The sequence below is a fragment of the Carlito syrichta genome, unplaced genomic scaffold (genome assembly GCF_000164805.1).
Source record: "Carlito syrichta isolate Samal-C Ts95f unplaced genomic scaffold, Tarsius_syrichta-2.0.1 Scaffold144990, whole genome shotgun sequence".
Taxonomy (NCBI): Eukaryota; Metazoa; Chordata; class Mammalia; order Primates; family Tarsiidae; genus Carlito; species Carlito syrichta.
This window is the reverse complement of record NW_007089086.1, coordinates 216,515-240,287: the sequence shown is the minus strand read 5'-3', so window position 1 is coordinate 240,287 and position 23,773 is coordinate 216,515. Positions and strand designations below refer to the sequence as shown.

General features: G+C 40.0%; 1 protein-coding gene across 1 annotated transcript in view; it reads left to right on the top strand.

Moving 5' to 3' along the window:
• The window catches only part of UNC80 (unc-80 homolog, NALCN channel complex subunit), a 118,908-nt gene that overhangs the window by 39,438 nt on the left and 55,697 nt on the right, over nt 1-23,773 (top strand). Inside the window, exons 10-18 of the mRNA XM_008050368.2 lie at nt 6,613-6,756; nt 10,516-10,616; nt 11,669-11,755; nt 15,031-15,214; nt 16,726-16,820; nt 18,255-18,344; nt 19,017-19,118; nt 21,870-22,050; nt 23,092-23,360. Coding sequence (XP_008048559.2) covers nt 6,613-6,756; nt 10,516-10,616; nt 11,669-11,755; nt 15,031-15,214; nt 16,726-16,820; nt 18,255-18,344; nt 19,017-19,118; nt 21,870-22,050; nt 23,092-23,360 — 1,253 coding nt within the window. The remainder of the gene's footprint in view (nt 1-6,612; nt 6,757-10,515; nt 10,617-11,668; nt 11,756-15,030; nt 15,215-16,725; nt 16,821-18,254; nt 18,345-19,016; nt 19,119-21,869; nt 22,051-23,091; nt 23,361-23,773) is intronic.

Below are 23,773 nucleotides of genomic sequence, written 5' to 3'. Positions count from 1 at the left end.
GGAGTTCAATTTCATTCTTCTGCATATGGCTAGCCAATTTTCTGAGCACCATTTATTAACATGGTGTCCTTTTCCCATTGTTAATTTTTGTCAATTTTTTCAAAAACCAGTTAGTTGTAGAAATGTAGTTTTATTTCTAGGTTCTCTATTCTGTTCCATTGGTCAGTCTGTCTATTCTTGTACCAGTACAATGCTGTTTTAGTTACTATAGCCTTATAGTATAATTTGAAGTAAAGCAGTGTGATACTTCCACAATTGTTCTTTTTGCTTAGAAATACTTTGGCTAGTTGGGATCTTTTATGATACCATATAAACTTTAAGATTTTTTTTCTAGTTCTGTGAAGAACACAGTTGATATTTTCATCAAGATTGTATTGAACCTATAGATTGCTTTGGGCAGTATGGTCATTTTAACAATATTGCTTCTTCCAATCCATGAACATGGGATGCTTTTTTATTTGTTTGTGTCATCTATGATTTCTTTCATCAGTGTTTTGTAGTCTTCCTTGTAGAGATTTTTCATTTCCTTAGTTAGGTATATCCCTGGATGTGTGTGTATATGTGTGTGTGTGTCAAGTGTAAATAGGATTGAGCTTTTGATTTGGTTCTCACCTTGAGCATTGTTGGTGTATAGGAACTCTACAGACTTTTGTACATTGATCTTGAAATCTGAGGCTTTATGGAAGCCATTTATCAGGTCTAGAAGCTTCTTGGAGTCTTGAGGGCTTTCTAGGTATACAATCATGTCATCCATGAGCAGGAATAGTTTGACTTCCTCCTTGATGGTTTGGATATCCATTATTTCTTTCTCTTCCTGGATTGCTCTTGTTAGGACTTTCAGTATGAGTTTTAAAAAGAGTAGTGAGAGTGGACATCCCTGTCTTGTTTCTGTTCTGAGGAGAAGTATTTTCAGCTTTTCCTGGTTAAGTGTGATGTTGACTATGGGTTTCTTGTATATGGCTCTTATCATTTTGAGATATGTTCTTTCATATATATATATATATATATATATAATTCCCCATTTATTGAGAGTTTTTATTATAAAGGGATGTTGGATTTTGTTGAATGCCTTTTCTGTATCTATTGAGATGATCATATGGGATTTTTTTTTGCTTCTGTTTATGTGGTGTATCACGTTTATTGATTTGCAGATATTGAACCACCTTTGCATTCCTGAAATAAAACCCACTTGGCCGTGATGGATAAGGTTTTTTGATTTGCTGTTGAATTCAGTTTTCTAGTATTTTATCAAGGATTTTAGCCTCTATATTAATCAGGGAAATAGGCTGGGTTTTTGTGTGTGTGTCTTTGCCTGATTTTGGTGTCAGTGTGGCTTCATAGAATGAGTTAGGAAGAGTCCCTCCTCCTCAATTTTCTAGGTAGTTTCAGCAGGATGGGTATCAACTCTTCTTTATATAGCTGATAAAATTCAGCTGTGAGTCTGTCTGCCCCTGGGCTTTTTTAGTTATTTTTGGGAGATTTTTTATTACTGATTCAATTACATTGCTCATTATTGGTCTATTCAAGGTATCTATTTCTTCCTGGTATAGTCTTGGGGAGGTTGTATGTTTCCAAGAATTTATCCATTTCCTCTAGGTATTTCAGTTTGTTGCCATAGAAGTGCTCATAGTGATCCCTGATGATCTTTTTTTATTTCTGTGGTATCATTTATTATGTCATCTCTGTCATCTGATTGAATTCATTCGAGTTTTTTCCTTTATTAGTCAAGCCAGTAGTATGTCAATTTTGTTTATTCTTCCAAAGAAACCAAACTTTTTGATTCATTGATCCTCTGTATCTTTTGAGTCCCTCAATGTTATTTAATTCTGTTCTGATCTTTGTTATTTCTTTTCTTCTGCTAGCTTCAGGTTTAGATTATTCTTGTTTTTCTAGTTCCTTGAGGTTCAAGGTTAAGCTGTTAATTTCTGATCACTCTATCTTTTTGATGTAGGCATTTAATGCTATAAACTTTCCTCTCAGAACTGTCCCAGAGATTTTGGTATGTTGTATCACCATTTTTGTTTCAGTAAATATTTTTTTATTTCTGCCTTAATTTCATTGTTTACCCAAGAGTCATTCATGAGTGAGTTGCTTGGTTTCCATGTAGTGGAAGCATTGGGAGCTCCTCTTAGTGTGGATTTCCAATTTTATTCCACTATGGACTGAGAAGATGCTTGGTATAATTTTGATGTTTTTAAAATGTATTGAGACTTGACTTATGGCCAAACATATGGCCTATTTTGCAGAATGTTCTGTGTGAAATAAGAAGAATGTATGTTCTGCAGTTGTTGGGTGGAAAGTTATGTAGATGTCTGTTAGCTCCATTCGAACTATAGTCCGGTTTAAGCTCAATGTTTCTTTGTTATTTCTTTGTTAATTTTCTGCTTCAGTGATCTGTCTAGTGATGTCAGTGGGATGTTGAAGTCACTCACTATTATGATATTGCTAGCAATATGTCTGTGGAGGTCAAGTAGTATTTGCTTCATGAATTTGGGTACTTTGGTATTCAGTGCATATATGTTTAAAATGGTTAAATCCTCTTGTTGAATTGCACACTTTATCATTATATAATGTCCTTTTTTGTCTTTTTTTCCTACTGTTTTTTATTTAAAATCTGAGCTATCTGATATGAGGATGGCTACTTCTGCTTGTTTTGTTGTCCATTCACTTGATATTTCTTTTTCCACCCATTTACTTTGAGTCTGTGACTGACTTTAGTCAGTAGGTGGGTCTCTTGTAGGCAATATATGGTATGGGTCTTGTTTTTTATCCAATTTGCCACCCTGATTCTTTTAAGTGGGCATTTAGCCCATATACATTCAGGGTTAATATTATGTTAGGTTTTATTCATGCCATTGTGTTGTGAGCTGGCTAACTTTGGGACTCTAATGTGTACTTGCTTTACAAACACTGTGAGCTTTGAACTCTTTTGTGACAGTGAGAGTCGTTTCATTTCCAAGTTTAGAGCTCCTTTGAGCATTTCTTGTACAACTGGTTTGGCAGTGACAAAATCCTTTAGTATTTGTTAGTCTGGGAAGTACTATATTTTTCCTCTATTTATGAAGCTAGTTTGGCTGGATATAAAATCTTGGTTGACATTTTTTTTTTCTCTTTAAGGAGGTTGAAGATAGGTCACCATTCTTTTCTGGCCTTTAGGGTTTCTGCTAAGAAGTCTGCTTTTAGTCTAATGTCATTTCCTTATAAGTGATTCAGTGATTCTCTCTTGCTGCTTTAGGATAGTAAGGTTCTTCTTGTGATATATCTTGCAGGAGTTCTTTGAGCTTCTTATATCTGGATATCTAGGTTTCCCTCAGGACTAGAAAAGCTTTCTTGTATTATTTCCTCAAATATATTTTCCATGCTTTTTATCTTAACTTCTCTCTCTGGAATGCCTATGACTCATAGGTTTGGTCATTTTACATAGTCTCATATTTCTCATATGCTTTGTTCATTCATCTTTATGCTTTTTCTTTGTTTCTCTTTGACTGGGTTAGTTTAAATAACCTATCTTCCATCTCTAAGATTCTTTTTTTCTGCTTGTTCTAGCCTACTGTTATAGCTTTATACTGTGTTTTGTTTCTCTTCATTGAGTTTTGTATTTCTGTTGGATTTTTTTTTCTTTTTTTGAGTTGGAGTCTCACTCTGTTACCCAGACTGGAGGGCAGTGGCAATCTCACAGCCACTGCAGCCTCAACCTGCTGGGTTCAGGCTATCCTCAGTCTTCCAAGTAGCTGGAACTACAGGCATGCATCACCATGCCTGGCTAATTTTTTTGATCTATTGTATAGGTGAGGTCTCGCCAAGTTGCCCAGCTGTTCTTGAACCCATGGACTCAGGCAATTCTCTCACCTCAGCCTCCCAAAGTGTGGAATTATAGGAGCGAGCCTCTGTGCCCGGTCTCTGTTGAATTTTGTAAAAGTTGTCAATCTCTCCTAAGCAAAAGCCTATTGCTCCTAAGCAAAGGCTGGAAGATTTATTAGTTCAAGGCACTTAATCTCTGTGTAATTATTACTTGAGCACTAACTAACTGAACAGGAATTTTAGTGATCACACTCAACAAAGCATAAATGCATCAGGCACAACTTCAGTGTTCCAGTAGTTTAAAACTCGGCCTTGGCCTTCATTTTTTTTTTTACTTTATGCTTGTGTAGAGTCTCAAGGTCAGACAAAAGTGAGAGACTAGAACTTTCCCGGGTCCTTCTTGGGAATGTGCATAACCTTGCACATATATGAAGTCATCTAGATCAGTGGTTCCCAGCCTTTTTGACATCAGGGACCGGGTTTTACTGGAAGACAGTTTATCTATGGGCCAGGGGGTGGGCAGGGGGGATGGTTTCAGGGTGATTTTAGCACATAACATTTATTGTGCACTTTATTTCTATGATGATGATGATCGTTTTTTGAGTTGGAGTCTCACTCCATTGCCCAGGCTGGATTGTAGTTTTATGCTCGTGACCACCCCAACATCAACCTGCTGAGCTCCAGCGATCCTTTTACCTCAGACTTCCAAGTAGCCAGAACTACAGGTGCGTGCTAACACACCTGGCTAATTTTTGATTTATTGTAGAGAAGGAGGTCTCGCCAAGTTGCCCAGGCTGGTCTCAAACCCACAGGCTCAGACAATCCTCTTGTCTCAGCCTCCCAAAATTCTGGGATTACAAGGCTGAGCCACCGAGCCTGGCCCTATTATTATTATATTGCAATATATAATGAAATAATTATGCAAACTCACCATAAAAAAATGTACCGATGAAAGTGGTAAATCAAATAATGAACAGGCCATGTTGGACTAAAATAAGTGTCAGATTCTGACTTAAGCCTGCCACCAGATATAGTTGTACAATTGAAGTACATCAAATCACTTGCCACTCACTGATAGGGTTTGGATATGTGTCTGCAAGCAGTTGATTTATTGTGGTCTCTGTGCAGTCAAACCTCATGGCTCTTGTTAATCTGTCTTTGTAGCTACCCCTAGATGTGCTAGCATCACTTCCTCAGCTCCACCTCAGATCATCAGGCATTAGATTCTCATAAGGAGCACACAACCCAGATCATTCACACGCACAGTCCACAATAGGGTTTGCATTCCTATGACAATCTAATGCTGCTGTTGATCTGACAAAAGGCGCAACTCAGACAATAATGCCAGCGATGGGGGATAGCTGTAAATACAGATGAAGTCTCGCTGGCTCATCCGCTGCTCACCTCCTGCTGTGCAACCCAGTTCCTTACAGGCTACAGACCAATCCATCCATGGCCCGAGAGTTAGGGATCCCTGTTCTAGACGCCCTGGACCATATCAGAGATGTACAAGGTCCCTATAGAGGTCTCACACTCTAAATTTTCCTTTCAAGTTTTTTGATCAGCTCCTGCTTGCTCCAACTGATGTAAGCACCTTAAGCAGCTGCAATGTTAATAATTGTTGTTGCTGACTCTTTTGGCAAATGCCCTGGGGATAGAGCTAGCTCCACTAACTAAGCCCCAAATCAAGTAAAATAAAGACAAGTGCCGTGAGTGAGGATTTTCCAGGGAACTCTAGGTAGGTCAAGTAGTGACAATTCCCTGGTGATGCTCTTAGGGACCTCCAAACATGCTCTGTCCTTCCAGTGGCTGCTAGGCTGCTGGTTTTTACAGCTATCATGCTTGCGAGGTTGTTAATTTTCAAGGCTACCAAGGAGTTAGGAAGAGGGGAAGGTGAACAGGGCAAGTTAAAATGCCAGAAATGCCATTGATCTTTTTTAATAAATGCCCTTCACATTGTTCCAAACTTTGGTAATTTAAGTTCTGAAAAAGTGTATTTTGACTATATTTGCCAGTATCTCATTTCTTTTATGGAGGAACATATTTCAGAAATCTTTATTTCACCATTCCAGAATTTTCTTCCCATCAAATCTTATCTTTTTAAAAGATTTTCACATGTATCTAGTATGAAGCCAGGATTGAAAATGACTGTCTCTTACTCTTCATGGGACCTCTAAAATCTCAAGTAGCTGTATAAACTGCAATATGAGAATCAAAGATTCATGGTTCTTTAGAAAAATATATGTATAGTTTTTCTTATTAATAAACTGATTTAGGCATTTCCTTCCTTCCTTGCCTACTAAATCTAAACCCTTTCATTTATTTCCTTATGAAATTACATTTATTATTAGTTATATCTATCAATAAAGATGAGGACATTAATATGAGTGAGCGATGTCATTCTCACCCTGAATGTGTGTGTGTGAAGGTTTTCTGTAGCCCCATTTTAGTGCTCGCCCTCTCTCACACACTCACATGCACATACCAGTTGTATTGATGAAAGATCTCTTAGTCTCTTCTTCGACTTTTATCTTCATGGGTTTAATAATGTGAACTAATGCACCTACCCAAGAATGTCTGTCCTTTTCTTTCTCTCCCAAAACGAGGATGACGGTTCTTGGAAGATGGGTTTGCTGTTTGTTTTTACATAGGCAGGCACTCTGTATGATCTCACCTTTAAAAAAAAAATGCAGACATTTTCTTATTGTTGCCAGGATTATACTGTTAAATGGACAGGCCTTGAACTGAGAACACGGTTGCATTAGAATGGCATTACTGAGAAAAGCACCATGGTTTTGTTTCCCTCTTCAGATGAGGAACACACCACGGAACACACGCCAAACCACCATGTGCCTCAGCCTCCACAGGCGGTGTTCCCAGCATGCATCTGTGCAGCAGTGCTTCCCATTGTTCACCTGATGGAGGATGGCGAAGTGCGGGAAGATGGAGTGGCAGGTACAGTTTTACCCCACTGAGCCAACAATGACGTTCTTAAGCTGTTCATCTGATGGAGGACAGTGGGTCGCTCTATTGACCACATGTTAAGTTGTCTGATGCACATTTTCTTTTTAGAAAGCAGGATTTATTGAGAGGACAGAAAAGCTCCCAGAGCGAGAGGGTTGACCTATGCACAACTATAAGTACAGATTTGTAAGACACTGTACTAACATTATTACTTTCTCCACCTCCTTCTCTCACTACCTTTATGACTTTTTAAAAATTGCATTTAAGATAGGTGGGTGAGTCCAGGAGCACTGTTTATGACAAGAGAGCAGAACAATACTCATTTGGCCACCTGGAACTCAAACAGTGATTTTGGTCACCTTAGAGATCTTAGCTATTCTCATGACACCACAAATGCCATCCTTCCTATTTTACTACATTTCTGGAGGCACTAACTACAAGAAGAGAATAATTGCAAAATGAAATGGTTAACTAGGGGTATATATGAGTAGTATTTGTGGCAACCAAAAGGCTAACATTCTTAATATTACAATAAAAAGCTCTTATAACTCAATAACTTTTTAAAATCCCCATCGAAAGATGTGAAAGGGATATAAGCAGACAATTCAATGGCTGATAGCACCCTTAAACATCACTATTGTTTAAAACAACAATGAAATCTTACATTTCAGCTACAAAGTTGGCAGAGATTATTTTAAATGAAAATACTTATCATTAGTGAAAAAGCAAGGAAAAGAATATCTTCCTACCTTGTTAATGAAGTATGAGGGAGGACCCCCCAAAAAACAGAATGATCCTTTGGAAGACAGGTTCCTTCTAGTACACTCGGAACTTGTTCCCCTGAATTAAGTGGTCAACCAAAGTCTTTAATCTGGAAGTTTTGAAAAGGTTGCATCACAATTTATGGAAGAAACGTCCCACATTGTGGCAAACAGGTGACTGGGTCCTTGACTATGACAGCACACCTGCCCACACCGCGCTGAGTATTCAGCAGTTTTGAACCCCCGTGTCCCACCCTCCCAACTGACCTGATCTCACCCCAAGCAACTTTTTTTGTTTCTCTGGATGAAAAAAATCCTCAGAGGGAAATGTTTTACCATTGTAAAAGAGGTGAAACAAAAAACAGCAGAAGCACTAAAAGGTATCAAAGTTGATGAATTCAAAAACTGTTTTGAGCAGGAGGCAAAGCATCTTGATAGGGGTATTGTATCAAACAGAGAGTACTTTGAAGGTGACTGAAGTTTAAACAAGTAAGAATATATACACATATTTAATAAATAAATTCCAGGTTTTTGGGGGGTCCCCCTCATATAAACTTCAATACAAGCATTCTGGAACAGTTTCACAATATGTACCAAAAACATAGGCAATTTCCTAAGACAATAATGAGGGCTGTATAAAGGCTTCTATAGGACACTATATATTGAACATTATTTAAAATAAAAAGATTTGGAAAACATTTAAATGTCTAACAATAGGCAATTAGTTAATCATGGTACATCCATATGATTTCATTCTGTGAACATTAGAAATTGCATTCTAGAAGAATATTAATGTAAAAACTGTTCAGTGTGTTGCTAAGCAAAAAACTGAGTGCCAATGAATTTCTTCTATATATAGTACTATTTTGAAATATATGTAATATATATTTCATGTATATAAAAGGGCGTACCCCAAACTGTTCATAGTTGTTTCTGTAATTGGTAGACTTACCAGTCTTATTTTTCTCTTTGTATTTTTCAATGTATATTTTAAATAAAAATAATATTTTAAACATTTTTTATTTTTAATTGAAACATAATTATACATACTTATGGAATACAAAGTGATATTTCAATGCCTATATACAATGTGTAATGATCAAATCAGGGTGATTAGCAAATATTTTACTTCAAACATTCATTATCTTTTTGGTGTTGGGGACATTCAAAATTCTCTCTTCTAGTTAAGAATACAGTATACGGCAACCCCTTCGGGTCCCCTCCCACTGTGGGAGCTTTTCTGTCCTCTCAATAAATCCTGCTTTCAAAAAAAATATATATATATAGAATAAATAATTGTTAACCATAGTTCCCCTACAGTGCTAAAGAACACTGGAGCACATGTCTTCTATCTGGCTGTAATTTGTATCCATTAACCAGCCTCTTCTATACCTCCTTCCCCGTTCCCTTTCCCAGTCACTAGTTACCACTATTCTACTCCTACTTCTAGGTGAACAACTTATTTAGCACTACATATGAGTTAAAACATGTGGACTGCCAGGCACAGTAGCTCACTTTGGGAGGCCGAGGTGAGAGGATTGCCTGAGCCTGCAAGTTCAAGAACAGCCTGGATGACTTGGCAAGACCTCAGCTATAAAATAGATCAGAAAATTAGCCAGACATGGTGGTGTGTGCCTGTAATTCCTCTGCAATAAATCAAAAAGTTAGCCGGACATGGTAGCACATGCCTATAGTTCCAGCTACTTGGAAGACAGAGGCGGAAGGACCTTCTGAGCCCAGCAGGTCAAGGCTGCGGTGGCCAGGAGCGTGCCACTGCTCTCCAGCCTGGGTGACAGAGTGAGACTCCAACTCAAAAAAAAAAAAAAAAAAATGCAGAATTTATTTTTCTCTGGCTGGCTTATTTCGCATGTAAAGATATTTTTGCAAGCAATTTCAACCTAAGAAAAACTCACTTATATTTTAATTATTTATAGAGACACATGAAATTCAAAGCTCTGCATTTATATATTTTCTGTTAAGACAGAGGGTGTCCAAAAAAGTATACGCATTTTAGGAAAGGAAAAAAACTGTATTGAAATTTTAATACTCAATAAGATGAATACAAGGCATGTTGGACTTCTGCAATTAAAAAAGTGCTCAGAGTGGTGACCATCAGCATCCAGACATGTGTGATGATAGTGAACATGTCTTAAAATGTGTATACATTTTTTGGGCACCGCTGGTATTATTTATAGAGCTCTTAATTTTGATTGGTGGTTAGTTTCAGAAGCAAAAATTGGTTTCATTTATTCAAAATATAGGCTAAGTTATAAATCCCTGCTAAAGTCTATATTCTTCATTTAGGAACACTAAGGCAATTGGGCAACTAGTTCGGACCAAAGATTACCTGATGTTCGCCACCACTCCCTTCCACCTAACTGCTTTCTTAGAAGCCTGGATACTTCCAGGCAATCTTAGCCTGACCACCTTCCTCAAGAAGTAGCACTTTATTTCTTATAAGGACTGATTATTCATCTCTAAGACTTCCTCATTAGAAGTAAGAACCTAATTATTACTGGCTAAACTTCTTTATCTTTGCTGAAGGAGATACTGTATAAAGCATTCGTGTGGATAGTAAAACATCATCTCTAACTCATGTACATTCTAAACCAAAACATACTTTCAAAAACCAAATCATGTCTTTAGAAATCTCACGATAAAATAAGCAATAAAATGTGACTTTAATTTGATAAATATATACCACTGCTAATATTAGAGTGATTTCTGCAACAAAGACAACTACACATATTCACAAAGGTATTCTTTGCAAAAGCTATGCTAACACCATAAATCCATCCTACATTTTTTTTAACATGTGAAAATGTTGCGACAACAAAGAGAATAAACCTCCACCCGTCAATAGAAAAGGAGTTCACAGAACCTTTTTGAGGCAAAAAGGAGAGTCTAAAGCTGAGTAAATAATTAAATATTTATCTGATCAATGTATCTCCATTTAAGACAAATGTTCCATTTTCTTTCTCTTCTAAAGTGAGCGCTGTGGCCCAACAAGTCTTATGGAATTGTCTAATTGAAGATCCATCAACAGTTCTTCGGCATTTTCTGGAAAAACTGACCATCAGCAATAGACAAGTAAGTTCCTCTTCTTTTTTAGTGCAGCTAAGTGGCTGCGAGTATGAACTACGAGTGTTCAAAGCAAGCAAAGAACTTTTTAGTGTCATGCCTGCAGCTCAGTATCGTCTGATACATAGCCAACAAGTACTTAAATACTGATGACCAATATTCAACTTTGTGCTTTTCTTTTTAATTTCTCCATGAACTGATGTTTATTGTGTATTGACTGATGTGTATTGTACATTGCTAATGATGGCCCTCAAATACCACAAGATTCACAATAGTTTAAACAAATATCAAATTCAGTATCATGCTTTTACTGTTGGGTACATTTCTTGAATTCTGATTGCTCAGTAGTCTGTGATGCAGATAGGATTATTAGAATCTGTTGAAATGCTTCATGAATCAAAAAATTGAATTTTCCAGATAGTATCAAATAAAACTAGTTTTTTGAACAATGACAAAATACACTGATGATTGAAAATCGTTCCTTTCTATATTATGGTCATATTTACTGGAAGATTAAGTTTTATTTCTGAAAGGTACAGTTAATTACAGACATCTCAATTTATCCTCTCATGACCTGTCTTTATCTCTTTGTCTCAAAACCTAGCAAGCAGAATTATGAAGTTCAAAAACCCTCTTTTAGTGATTTTCAACATAAATCCTTTTCTCATTCCCATCACACCTGTATTTAGAGTTAACTAAATATACAGCTTTCCTGTGATTTGCTTGTGACCTCTTCACACAGTGTAAAAGTTTTTTTTTGTTTTGTTTTTTTTAAAGATAGTTTTCTGGCTACTGCTTGGTAACTTATATATGTTAGCTCCTAGGAGAAGGGTGTTCAAGATGGTTTAAATACTATTTAACAAGTATCACGTATACTCGATTAAAATTTGAACATAATTAAATCAACATGTGGGCCAAAGTAAGAAAAAAATTCCCTCCTCTCCTCTTCCCTCCCACCCCCCCCGATTCCTACCCCCCTCACCCTGCTTTTCTAAAAGCTAATTTTACTGCCTACAGCATGGCAGCTGAGTGAGACATTAAAAATTCTGCTCTTCTTCTAGGATGAGTTAATGTACATGTTGCGTAAACTTCTCCTGAATATTGGAGACTTTCCTGCTCAGACCTCTCACATCCTGTTCAATTACTTGGTAAGTTTCAGCAGCCCGTAGGTTATAAATGTTCATTCCCGAATAGGAATCAGTAACATGAGAAAAAAGCCTTGGGAGATTATTTCTTTTCCAATACATTTCCATTAATTATATGACTAAAAGTGATCGTGGTTGGCTAAATTCACCCCTTTGAGTATAGGAAAGCCCTTGCCTGTCACAATCTTTGGCATATGGATAGGCATGTCAGTTTCCTCTAGCAATATAGAACTTCCTTATGTTGGTCCTTTTTTTCTTTTTTTTTTTTTTTTTTTTTGAGTTGGAGTTTCACTCTGTCACCCGGGCTAGCGTGCAGTGGCACTCTCACGGCCACTGCAGCCCTGACCTGCTGGGCTCAGGCGATCCTTCCACTTCAGCCTCCCTAGTAGCTGGAACTACAGGTATGCACCACCACACCCGGCTAATTTATTTATTTATTTATTTATTGTAGTGATGAGGGCTTACCCAGTTGCCCAGGCTGATCTTGAACCCATGGGCTCAGGCAATCCTCTCACCTCAGCCTCCCAAAATGCTGAAATTATAGGCGTGAGCCACCGCACCTGGCCTGTTGGTTCTTAATTTTAGTTTTCTGTTGAGAAAACGTATGTCTCATTTCAGTATTTTTTTTCTTTACTTATCTCAGTTTACACACACACACACACACACACACACACACACATATACAGAGAGAGGCAAATGTTATATTAAATAAAAAGTTATTTGTGAGGGTGTTTTTCCATGCGACTATCTATGCTTTAAGCCACTCTGACAGCTCCTTCCTGAACTCTCCAGGATGTACTTGTTTCTTCATATTCTCCACCTTACACCCCGTGTAACGTGACTATACAGTTTGGGAACTGGGGTCTGATGACTATTTTTTGAAATTGTCCCTTTATCCGGGCAGACAGATAGACAGATTAATGTCTGTGTTGGGAGAACTTCTTTCTCCCTTGCTGTTGTCAGGGAAATGGATATCATATGTATATGCTGTCCTAGCAGGGTGATAAATTTAACTCACACCACCACTCCCATGTGCGGAGAAAATTTGTAATTCCTTTCTCTTGTCTGTGACAAGTTTTGTCGTCTTTCTCCTGAGTGCCTACTTGCTGGTTGGCAAGAGGAAAAAATACAATGAAGTGTCCAATTCAGATTTAAGATCAGACTGATACAACAGTACTTCTGGGTGGTGTTCAGTCTCTCTTGGATAAAAAAGTGTCGTCTCTAGGAATTCTCCTCCCCAGCTTTTGTCTCTAAAGCTATGTGTGTGGGGTTGGGAAGAAAAAAGACCTGCATTCACGTCTGATCCCTTGTTTTTCCTCTGGCTCCTCCATTTGTGAGACGGTGTCCTTAGTCTGGCTGGTTGCTGGATGCCTGGCTGACAAAACCAAAGCCCATGACTGCTGTAACACAAGGCCTGTCTGCTCTCAGCAGCTTGTGCTGGGAGACTCAACCTCACTTCAGTTTCTGCTGGTGCCTTAGAGTCCCCGGGTTCCCGTCGTGAGTCCAATATGGCCCTTGGATAGGATGTCCCTTGGCCCAGCATCCCACCGAGTGACACCAGCCTGTGGCAATTCCATCTGGAAAGCTGTCCAGCCGAGAGTTTGCTGCTTCTGAATCCTATCTACACCACACAAAAACCAAAGGTGGATTTGCGAGGCCAAAGGTCAAGGCCTCCCTCAATGAAGTGTTTGACCTGCCAAATTCCGTTGCATCCCAGTTGGTAGGCAAAGGCTCTGAGATGAACTCCCGCTAAAGACCCAAACAGGGACTAGAGGCGAGAGACCCTCTGGGTTGCCCTTGCTTGCCCGTATACCTACCTGTTTCCCTGAATAGGGGAAATGTTTACTTGGATGCATGGCTCTCCTCTGTTCTTTTGCCCTGCCACAAAAAGATTTTCAAATCTATTTGGAGCCCAGATGACTTTAAAAGAATAAATCTCCAAATCCTCGACTTACAAATATGCATGCACACTTGTTGAGCACATCTGTCATCTCAGTCACCATTCTTCTATTGCACGTGAGAAAGGCCCACCCCCCCACATCGGACAACACCAGGTGCATTGACAGGCATAGAGGACAGAAAAAGAATCTGAACTGTTGGATTGGTTTTTTTAAAAATCCTCCTTTCTGACTGATTAAGGCACTTTAAGTCTGGAGGATACCCCACCTTTTCACGCTTTATAGATTTCTGATAGGGGTAGCCCTCCTCAGGGTGTTCAGTGACGAGAACCACCTAAGCAGATGAGGTTGTGACACTGATTCTTTCAATGTAACCAGAGAGTTTCCCAGGACTGCCAAGTTTTTGTACAAACAATGGCTGAAGCTCACAGGAAAACATGCACATGGTTTCTTTGTGAATTTTTGGTATATTATTGAATAAGTTAGTTAAAACTTATTCCATCAAAGTATTTCTTTTTTTAAAATGTTTTTCCCTTTTAATTTTTTTTAATTTTAAAGTTATGGGATACAATTCAGGGTTAGGTATACAAATATTCACTATGCAGCTACCCTTATTGATGAGATGTGCTCCCCCACTTTCCCAGGCAGATTCCCACTACTGCCAGTCTGTCCTCATTTTATTTTGGCATATAGAATGTTTAACATATGCAAACAAAAATTCTGAAAAAAGACATGCAAAATTATAATTTTGAAGTTTACCGATTTATCCAAACAGAGCACTCTTAGGGTTCAAAACTATTAGACAAAATCCAAGCTGCAAATAGTGTTTGCGAAAATTTTACATGCAGATTAATTTGAGATGGTCTAAGTACCTGAGCTACCAAGCGATATGGTGCCTGGAAAGCACCACTTTCCACTTTCCTCTTGAGAGTTAGCCCTTTTACCAGCCTGGACAGCATAGTGAGACCCCATCCCTACAGAAAATAGAAACAAATTAGCCAAATGTGGTGTTGCACACCTATAGTCCCAGCTACTCCAGAGGCTAATGTGGGATGACCACCTGCCCAGGAGTTTGAGACTGTATTTGAGGCGTGATCACACCGCTGCACTCCAGCCTGGGCGAGAGCAAGACCTCGTCTTGAAACAACAAGATAGCCATTTTAGTGATGCCTAAGCATAGACGGCAGCCTGTGTGTCAGTTTTCAAGTTATGCCCTCTCCTGGGAACACTGAAAGTGTTAGAGAAGCATTTGAACAGAGAACAGGAAGGTTCAGAAGCTTCCATTTAAAAAAAGAACGAAAGGCAAGGAAAGGCAAGGAAATGAGAATTTGAGTTTGGGATTATTATGGCTTTGTGAACTCTTCTCATCCTCCCTTGTAGGTGGGATTAATCATGTACTTCGTGCGGACCCCTTGCGAATGGGGGATGGATGCCATCTCCGCCACTCTGACGTTCCTGTGGGAGGTGGTGGGTTATGTGGAGGGTCTCTTCTTCAAGGATCTCAAGCAGACCATGAAGAAGGAGCAGTGCGAGGTAAAGCTCCTGGTGACCGCTTCCATGCCAGGTAACCCACCACTGCTTTGGGGTGACATAACTTTAAGAAAAACAACATGATAAATAGCCCCTTAAAAGACCAAGAGGCTCTTTCATTCATAAGAAAATATTTAGCGTTCTAACCTCTAGTCTTGAGTGCTCCAAAGAATTTTTGTTTAATATAATCAGGAGAAATACAATAGACCCTTTAAAAAATCAGCAGTTGCCAGATGAAAAGGGAGACATCAGAACTGAGATCCGTGTGAATCTGTCCTTGAAGCACTGCAAGGCTGAAGATTTATTTAAGTCTATCGCAGAGGGGCCAACTGAACTGAAAGCCTTTTTGAGTGCATTTTTGGCACTGCAAGGAGACTAAGACTGTTTACATGGCATGCACACCACTCCTTTGTAATCTTCATGAGAGAAGGCTTTATGAAAAATTGGAAAAGGGAAAAGCAGGAAGAAGGAAGATTACAAAGAACACATGAAGTGTGATGTCAACTCTTGACACAGTTCCTGCTCACTTCCGATAGCTTGTTTTGCCTAAGACAAAGATTGTGACAAGCCTTTATCATTGCGCAGTGGCTAAGAATATATGAGATGATACATGTAGTGAAATAAAGAGAAACACAAAATTATGGATAGATGAGAAGACAGATTCTGTGTTAAAATCACAGCACTACCATTTATTAGTCCAATAACTAGTATTAGCTGTGAGAAAGTACATCATTTTTCAAAGCTTTTTTTCCCTCATATGTAAAGTAGGGATATAATTCATACTTCTCAATCACGAGGGATAAATGAGCTTAGGTATAAAAAATGCTTATTGCTGTGCCTGACTTATGGTAGTTGTATATTTGTATGTTCTATAGATTATCAAAAAAAAGAGATTCGTTTTTATTATAGCAAAGAAATTCACATTGTCATTAATATACATAAAAGCAACTCAAAAACTCAAGGTATATCACAATGTTCACAAATATTTTTGATTAATGAACGAAGTAGAATAAATACTCTCTTAACCAGCTAAGCAGAATACAGAAAATGTAAATTTAAACTACATTTCATGAACTTGTTTTAGTTTTGCTAATATCTCTTTATATTTCCTCAACCATCATTGCCTGGTCATCCCATTTAAAATACAGGGATATATTACTTTTAGCAATGCTTGAGGTCTGGGTTCTGACTCTTCCACTAAATAAATGTGTGTCTTTCAATTTCTCTTTTTCCTCATTTGTAAAATAAAAATAATAATGTCCATATCATGAAGTTGCTGTGAGATTTAAATACAATTATGCACGTAAAGGGTAGGTAAAAGTGTAGGGAACTCCATAAGCGGTAACTGTCATTATTTAATAAATGAATATATGCAAAATATATATTTAACTGTGAATAAAGGAGTGCAATTAATGCAACACAAAGTTCACATTAAGTAAATAAAAATAACAGTAACAGTTTGTTGATAGTAATGTGGTATTTTATGCTTTAAATACAAACTTTCCAAAGTAGAAGTCAGTTTACTATTATTTTTATCTTCTGTAGGTACTAAAACCTTGGTAGTCCATGGGCAGAACGAGTGTGATATCCCAACCCAGTTACCAGTTCATGAAGACACTCAATTTGAAGCCCTGTTGAAGGTAGGAATGACTTTTGACAGAAATAATTTTTTATGTACAGTGACTATGACCACCTCACTGAGCCCTTGTTTAGAGTAAAATGGCATTTGTGTATCTTTAAATAAACGTATACATTTCTTTACTCTTCGAGAATCTGCTGCACTGTTATGCACTTAAGCATACTGTTATGCACCTTGCATAATTTTCCCCATTTTTGCTGACATTTCGGTCCTGCATGAAGTTGGTGAAAGCAGGCAGGTTCTGTGGCAGCGACACCAGCATCTTGGCACTCTGGTGTGACTCCTGATTCCTCTTGCAAGACTGTGACTTCCCGCTTAGGGGCTCCTGGCACCACGTGTGGGCGTTCTAGAGGTCCCCTGTGTTTGCCATCTGACAGCACCGGGGCAAACCCTGGCCGTCAGCTGACGATCATGCCAGAGATTCTTTTTGGGACATTTAATTGAACAATATACAGTTTTGACCTACCACCGGCAGAAACGATTGGAGAAGCAAAATATGCCTTAAATAAATCTGGTGAGTCGGCAAAGCATTTTCTAATCGTTATGGTAATGATTCCCCTCAAACGAAATGCAGTCCTTAGCTACACGTGCCAGTAACGTGTGTGAGGTAAAAATCACAAGTAAACTAGTCCCGTGATTCCCCATTTGTCTGGACTCTAAGCTTTTAGTAATCCAGTTTTCCAGAACACAGTTCTGGGCCCAGATGCAAGTAGAAAAGCCCTCTGAGGAAAATCAGCTTTGCCAAATGTGTGTGCTTTATTTCAGTAGAAAGGGTCACTACTCCTCCTTCTGGCTTCCCCAGACATCTCCAGAGAATTTCTAGGGCCCAGTGCAGCAGACTTCAACAGCCACTCCATTTTTATGCTCACAGTGAATGGCAAGATAGCATGAAGGCAGACTGCGTATGTTCAAGCCCTGGCTTCACCCTAACCAGTGTGACCTAAATCAAATGATAGGACCTCTCTAGTCTCAGTTTCTTTCTCAGCAGTTCTGTGATACTAGTTCAGGTTACACACGTTTTCTACATGAAGAGCACTGAACCTAGTATACAGTATATAATAAGTACTCAATGCACTTCGTTTGTATCAGTCTTCATGTTCCTGATGCTGAGATCAGTAGGAACCATCATTCCTCCACAGTCCATCACTTAGCCTGAAGTCTAATTGTACATCTTTGGGCACGCCGAGAGCAGGTGGTTTATTTTATTATTACTTATATATCAGTCATTATTATATCATTCTCTGGATAACTATGTACGTATATATGCATATATACACATATATAATATATATAAGATATAAGTGTGTGTATGTATATGTATATAAAATCCTCATAAAAAGCTACCTTGCTTTTTTGATATTTATGTGTCCATTTACTACCCAGCACATAGTACCCTCTTGAGAGACATTTATGAAGATGTGTCGTTATTTTCTAGGAATGTCTGGAGTTTTTTAACATCCCAGAATCCCAATCAACACATTATTTTCTCATGGATAAACGATGGAACCTCATCCACTACAATAAGGTGAGCCTGTGCAGGAATGACCATCAGGCTGACTGTGCCAAAGGTGCATTCTACCTTTCCTGAGGATGGCTCACAGTCAGGGAGATGCCACTGTTTACGGGGTGATGATATGGCCACCTGGTCCCACCACTTTACTGTCGATATGACTTTGGACTAGCTTCTTTAGCTGCCTACCCTCCAGTTTTCTTGACTGTAAAATAAAGGTAATGATAATAGTATCTATGCTGGAGTAGTTGTAGTCATTAAAGGAGTAAGCTGGGTAAGGGGCATAATTGCTCATCATTGTTACATGTAAGTGAAAAACGAAGTTTCCTGTATTATAACTATGTGTGTCTATTTGGAATTTTAATGCTGCTCTGGTTCTCTTTTCTACCACGGGTTAAATATGACCATGGTGACCTGAGCTAATGAGCAAAAGGCCGCCTCAGGGCACCCACTGACATCACCTTACAGTGCTCGTCCAGGTGTCATTTAGTAAAATCACCTTTGGCTCTTTGCTCTTGACATTGCACCCTAGTGCTTAGACCTTTGGGTAAAGAGAAAGTGAGAATAAAAATTTAATCCTTTGAACTTTCTCTCTCTCTCTCTCTCTCTATTCCTTCCTATCTCCCCCCCCCTCCCCCCTCTCTCTCTGTCTCTTGCTCTCGTCTCTCTTTGTGTAATCCACCACAGACCTATGTTCGAGACATTTACCCTTTCCGGAGGTCAGTATCTCCACAGCTGAACCTTGTACACATGCATCCAGAGAAGGGACAGGAACTCATTCAAAAACAGGTGTCTGACTACTTCCGTTTTATTCTATGGTGTTGTCATTTTGTTCGGATAGATTATCTGTTAATGTGTTGCCAACCCTGATATCCTGTCATTCTTATTCCCCTCCCTGGAAAGAGTGGATGGCCCTTGCCCAATAGATTATTCCCTAAAATAGTGTTTTAAGATTTATAGGCTGGGCTCAGTGGCTCAACCTGGAATCGCAGCACTTTGGGAGGCTGAGGCGAGTGGATTGCCTGAGCCCGTGGGTTCAAGACCAGCCTGGGCAACTTGGTGAGACCTGGTCTCTACAATAAATAAAAAATTAGCCAGGAATGGTAGCATGTGTTGTAGTTCCGGCTACTTGGAAGGCTAGGGTGGAAGGTTCACTGGAGCCCAGCAGGTCGACACTGGGGTAACCGTGAGTGTGCCACTGCACTCCAGCCTGGGCGACAGAGTGGGACTCCAACTCAAAAAAAAAAAGATCTATAAATTGGACCATAGTGAAAGGTATTAAGAAACACTCACTTAGGCTGGGTACAGTGGTTTATGCCTATAATTCCAGTATCTTGGGATGCCGAAGCAGAAGAATCATTTGAGACCAAGAGTTTGAAACCAGCCTGGGCAACATAGTAAGACCTTGTCTCTGCAAATAAATAAATGCATAAATAAATTAGCCGGGTTTGGTGGCACACACTTGTAATCCCAGCTACTTGAAGTTGAGGTGGGAGGATTGCCTGAGCTCGGAAGATGGAGACTGCAGTGAGTCATGACTGTGCCATTGTACTTTAACCTGGACAACAGAGTGGGACCCTGACTAGGGAAAAAACTACTATGATGAATTATTGGCTATAAATCATAGAAATCTTCTAATGTATTTACCTACTGGTTGTTTTTTTTTTAATCTGAGTTGGGGTCTCACTCTTTTGCCCACATAGCTCACCACAGCCTTGACCTCCTGGGTTCAGGTGATCCTCCCACCTCAGCCTCTTGAGTAGCTGAGACTTCAAGTACATGCTACACCCAGCTAATATTTTGATTTTGTAAAGGCGAAGTCTTGCTATGTTGTCCAGGCTGGTCTCGAACTCCTGGGCTCAAGCAGTTCTCCTACCTCAGTCTCCCAAAGTGCTGGGATTACAGGCATGAGCCACCACACCCAGCCTAATTTATTTACCTTCTAGTTTCTAAGTATAGGCTTTCATTTCATATTTTTGTGAAACAGGATTGGAAGTACACATAATGTAGCTACTAGATGGCTTCCCAGAGGTTTACCCAAGCTGGATAAAAAGCAAAAGAGGTCAATCTAATATGCCTGGGAAAAAAAAGCATTAAACAAAGCTTCAAAGATTTTGACTTGGTTCCAGCTCTGCCTCTGACCAGGGATCTGACCTTGTGCATTTTATTAACTTCTCTTAAAATGGGAAGAGACATAATGAAACAGTTGTTCTTAGGTTTAAAGTTGAATAACAGAATAATGTTCACCTATCTAACCTCAAATCAGACTTTGAGTTAGGGAAAGTCACTATTCCACATGCAAAATATAACTTTAGGACACAATTTGAAAAAATGATACAATTTTAAGATTGTCTATGTATATTCCATTTTTAAATAAAATCTGTAAGCAAGAATTTCAGGACCATCAGTCCCATTTTTATGCACATATCCAGGATAATAATTTGGCATCAAACTATCCAAAGATATCTTCATCAGACGAGTGAGAAGAGCATAGAATTAGACCATTTAAGTCATCAGAAATATAACTGGCCTTAACTATCTAAATTGCAGTTAAAAAGAAAGAAAATAGTGAATGGGTTATAAGGTGTGAGATTTGGGGCAAAACTCTAAGATCTTAAATAAAAACAATTTCTAAAATAACTTCCCCAAATGATTCCAGCCTCTGACTTTTGGCAGCAAGACAATTAAAACCATAATCAATAATGGAGCTTCACTAGTGTGCATGTGTGTATTTGTTTGTGTGTGTGTGTGTGTGTGTGTGTGTGTGTGTGTGTGTGTGTGTGTGTGTGTGTTTATCATGCTTTCCAAGAATGCCATAAAATGGAGCGTTTGCTGTTTTTGTACACTCCAAGCTGGAATCTCAAGGCTTCTTTCTAAGTTCCTCAGGGAGATAATAATAGGGAGACCTATGGTTCTGGTGCAGAAGTTTCCTCATCAGCTGCTTGCTGCTTATAAACTTCCATCACATCCCTCCACCCACGGATCATCAAGAGAAAAGCAACTAAGAGAAGGGACAGGAGCCCCACGCGCATGCTGTCTAAACTCAGGGCACTATCGAGGGCACATCAGCGTTTGTCGCAAAATAGGTTTTTCCTGGATCCCACTTCAGGTTTTTTTTTTTTTTTAAGAGAAAAACCAGAGTGGCCAGGAAACAGTTTAAGGCCTTGGTGGAAATGGCAGAAGTGACGGGAACTGACGGACAGGCTCCCTGTTAGGGATCTTCCTATGATGGCCTCCAAACACCTGGGCTTTATTTAATATTGAACTGTGCGTGACTATGCTGGCCTCCTGCGCCTCCAGCCTCCAAACTCTGTAAGGAACACTTCCTTCTGTGGGAGCAGGCAGAAGCAGGAAGTGAGCGTCCATTCAGGATGGTTTGCTCTTTCTCTGTGGTAGAGGGGGAAAAAAATCACTTTTCCCTCTTTTATTTGATCGGCCTGGTTCGTCGTTAACGATTGATTTTACTTCCATTTCTTTACACTAGAATTTGGGGGTTTCTAACTCGGCTTTTTTGTCTGCTCCTGCCTTTGTTTTCACTAGGTGTTCACTCGGAAGCTGGAGGAAGTCGGGAGGGTGCTGTTCCTCATCTCTTTAACTCAGAAGATCCCCACGGCCCACAAGCAGTCCCACGTGTCCATGCTTCAGGAAGACCTCCTCCGACTGCCCTCATTCCCTCGAAGTGCTATCGATGCCGAGTTTTCCCTCTTCAATGATCCTCAAGGTACTGAACAAGAAAAGAGACGTTTCCTCTTTTGGCCTTTTCTTAAAGCTGTTTTGTTTTCAACTGGAGAGCATCTCAATCAGCAGCCAGTTCTGTGGGCCTGTGGTTCTCAACCCTAAGCGTGAGCTATTACAGAACCTCCTCCAGGACGTGTTGAAACACAGATTGCCGGGCCTCCCCCTCCCCCTGTAGGTTTCAGGATGGGGCCCAAGAGCTTGCGTGTCTAGCGGGTTCCCAGGTGATGCTGATGCGGCTACTCCCAGCCCCGAACGGTGAGGCCACGGCTCGGAGCGAATTATGTGTTGTTAGTGGAGGGGAGTACCTGACTAAGCAAAAATCAGGTATTTATATGGCATGCAAAAAGAGGCAAAACAAGTCTAGAGTGACAAGAATCAGAACAGGGGTTGCCCCTGAAGTGAGAGGGCATGGATTTCTTGGAAAAGGGCATGAGGGAACTTTCTGAGGTGATGAAACTGTATTGATTGGGTATTGGCTAGGTGAGTGCCTATTTTTGTCAAAACTCAATGAAATCTACATTTATGACCTATGCATGTTACTCTAAATTATACCTGAATTATGTGTGTCTGTGTTTGTGTATGTGAGAGAGAGAGAGAGACAGACAGACAGACAGACTAGGAAACAGCTTCCTCAGGCTTCATTGCCCTCATCCAGAAGCTGCAGAGCAACCGTGATAAGAGCTCTAGTCCGACCAGTCATTAGAAGACCAAGCACTAGTCCCAGCCCTGCCATTTTCTGGCTGAAATTATTTATCTTTCTCAAAGCGAGGGCTTATTCAACGCTGCACATGCAGCCCTGTCTTGCCCTCAGGGTTAAATCAAAGCAGTGATGATGAAAGTCCGTGGAGACCTAGGAAAGGCTGTGCTAATTCCAGCAATATTGTGCTGGAGAGCATTTCAGCAGTAGGTCACACCCTGGAGCTGGAACAAGTGGGGAGCGGCAGCATCCTCGGGCTTGATCCCTCTCATGCTGACAGGGGCCGTGTGGGGCTGATTCTGTCTCTGCCGGTTTGTGTTCTCACAGCTGGGAAGGAACTGTTTGGTCTCGACACGCTTCAGAAGAGCCTGTGGATCCAGCTCCTGGAGGAAATGTTCCTGGGTATGCCGAGCGAGTTTCCCTGGGGAGATGAGATCATGCTTTTCCTGAACGTGTTTAACGGGGCTCTGATCCTGCACCCAGAAGACAGTGCTCTGCTCAGGCAGTACGCGGCCACCGTCATCAACACCGCCGTGCATTTCAACCACCTCTTCTCTCTCAGCGGCTACCAGTGGATCCTCCCCACCATGCTGCAGGTGCCTGGAATCTCCTCTCCCCACCAGGAAGTTCCTTGGAATGCCGCTCGCATCCAGCAGTTCAATGAGCTCTAGGTGGCAGCTTATTAATAATGGCATTATCCTCCTGGACAACAGAAGGCATCCCATGAAGCCCCCGATACATTTCCAAGTTCACAAGAGTCCATTCTGTCCTGGGATTGCCAGAGTTGGCATGTGCTTTCCCAATTCTTCTAGGCTAGTGGTTCTCAAAGTGTGGTCCAGCATCAACTGGCAACTTGTTAGAAATGCACGTCCTTTTTTTTTTTTAATTTTAAAGATGTGGGGTGCAATTCAGGGTTAGGTATACAAATGTTCATTATGCAGGTACTCTTGTTGATGAGGTGTGCCCCTCCCTCCCCTGGCAGATCCCTCAACTGCCAATCCCACCCCCC